This window comes from Sinocyclocheilus anshuiensis, unplaced genomic scaffold (genome assembly GCF_001515605.1).
Source record: "Sinocyclocheilus anshuiensis isolate Anshui unplaced genomic scaffold, SAMN03320099.WGS_v1.1 scaffold454, whole genome shotgun sequence".
Taxonomy (NCBI): Eukaryota; Metazoa; Chordata; class Actinopteri; order Cypriniformes; family Cyprinidae; genus Sinocyclocheilus; species Sinocyclocheilus anshuiensis.
The window spans coordinates 3,803,959-3,805,771 of NW_015548217.1; the positions used below are offsets into that span (position 1 = coordinate 3,803,959).

The 1,813-nt window shown below is 33.6% G+C and overlaps 1 protein-coding gene across 1 annotated transcript in view; it reads right to left on the reverse strand.

The window, feature by feature from the left end:
* LOC107654051 (protocadherin-15-like) overlaps positions 1-1,813 on the reverse strand; it is a 224,722-nt gene that overhangs the window by 4,672 nt on the left and 218,237 nt on the right. The window contains exons 37-38 of the mRNA XM_016440948.1: positions 1,195-1,233; positions 806-879 (exon numbers count right to left, since the gene is read on the reverse strand). Coding sequence (XP_016296434.1) covers positions 806-879; positions 1,195-1,233 — 113 coding nt within the window. The remainder of the gene's footprint in view (positions 1-805; positions 880-1,194; positions 1,234-1,813) is intronic.

Below are 1,813 nucleotides of genomic sequence, written 5' to 3' on the forward strand. Positions count from 1 at the left end.
CACACACACACAAATGGAAAACATTTATGAATAAATGAGCAAAAACTTTCTCCTTAACGGTCCCCTAAATCAAAACTAAAACTTTATGAAAGTTCTGGGACATTAAAATAAAAGGCAAATCCAATAAGTAAGATTTAGAAACATAACCTCATAACACTATATGGAAAAGGTCAAAACAGACCTTCATTAAGAACTTTGAGTATTCTTGGGGAGCAGCAGGCTGTCTGAACCCAAATGCAGCTTAGGCAGCCCATTTAACAGGAAACAAGCTAAAAATTCAGGATTATATTGATCCTCACTAGCTTGTAGCCATGGAGGTTTTCATTTGGATTTATTGAGATTAGAAGGATATATTGAAGACCAATGTGGTATACAGCAGGTATACTGTACTGTACTATACTGATCACATTTGTACAACCTACTGTATAAGGCAGTAAGAAAAAAACATGGCTAGCATTCAGTTTTGCTCAAATATCTTTGATAGTCTGCAATTACCATCACCTCCCTCAGGGGGCCATTCATTTATAACACCTATTTCTATTGTTTCCTGCTAATTGGGTTCCATATGGACAGCTCACCTTGCACAAGCATCAGTAAATAATTATTGCTATTACAGCCAAAAAAAAAAACAATCAGGAGACCCACAATGTTTAGAGAAAATTACACAATTCTTCATCTAGAAACCACATAAAATAAAGTCCTAGAAATCGTACAAACTGATTTATTAAATGCAGCAGGCTTGACACATATCTTAAAAATTTTATTTGGGCCAGCAGCACATTTCGACCAATGAATGCACACTCACCCATGATCATAACTGTAGTAATCCTGTGTATAATAGTCCTGTCCTGGGTCGATACCAGACTCCATGGAGAGTTCCTGTGAGCACAGCAAAGAGTTATAATTCAAAGAACGCATTGCTTTAGGCAAAATCCTTGGGGAAGACAGACGAAAGTGCTGCCCATTACAAAGAAGAAAAAAAGGAATTTCTGTATTTCTTCATTTGGTAAAAGCTACGTGGCTACATTAGCCCTTCTTGTGAGTGAATGCAAAACAATTATATAGATTTGTTTGTTATTTCACTTTAATTGCATAGAAAAGAACTACATATTCGTGTTCATTAAATGACATACTACAGCACATTCATCTCAACAGAAACAATTGTCTGTGAGTATAAAAGTTGCGATTCTCTACCTCTGGTCTCAAGAGAGAGGGTCGAAGCAACTGCTGTTGCTGCACAGCATTCAGCAGAGAAACAGTGCAGAAACAAGAGAGAAAAGGAGGAATAGTACACAATCTATGTGAGAATGAATGATAGAAGATATAAAATAAGTACAGTTGGATCCACAAGTCTGTGATTACACTGAAAATCAGCAACCGGAAATCTGAATTTAAACCTGCAAATATGCAAGTTTTAGGGTTTAGAAAAAATGTAATAAACATTTGAGAACGTCTTTGTACAAAAGGTCAGATTTTCTTACTTTAGAGAAGACATTCTGATAAATTGTGTTCATTTTAGTTAATTGTTTTTGCTGAAATTACACTGATAAAACAATTAGTGTGAAAGAAAAATAAATAAAAAAAATGTCTATTTAGTTAGAAAAACTGAAATTTTTCTAATAGTGTTTTCAGACTTTAGCACCCCACTGTAGTTTTTAAGGAAGAAACCATTTGATCTGTTTACATGCAAAGTTCTCAAGAATGACTTCCATTAAAAAAAATAAAAAATTAAAATAAATAATGTAAAAAAAATAAATAAATAAATACTAGAGAGTTTAAAGAATTATATGGTAAAGCATTCAAAAGTTAAATC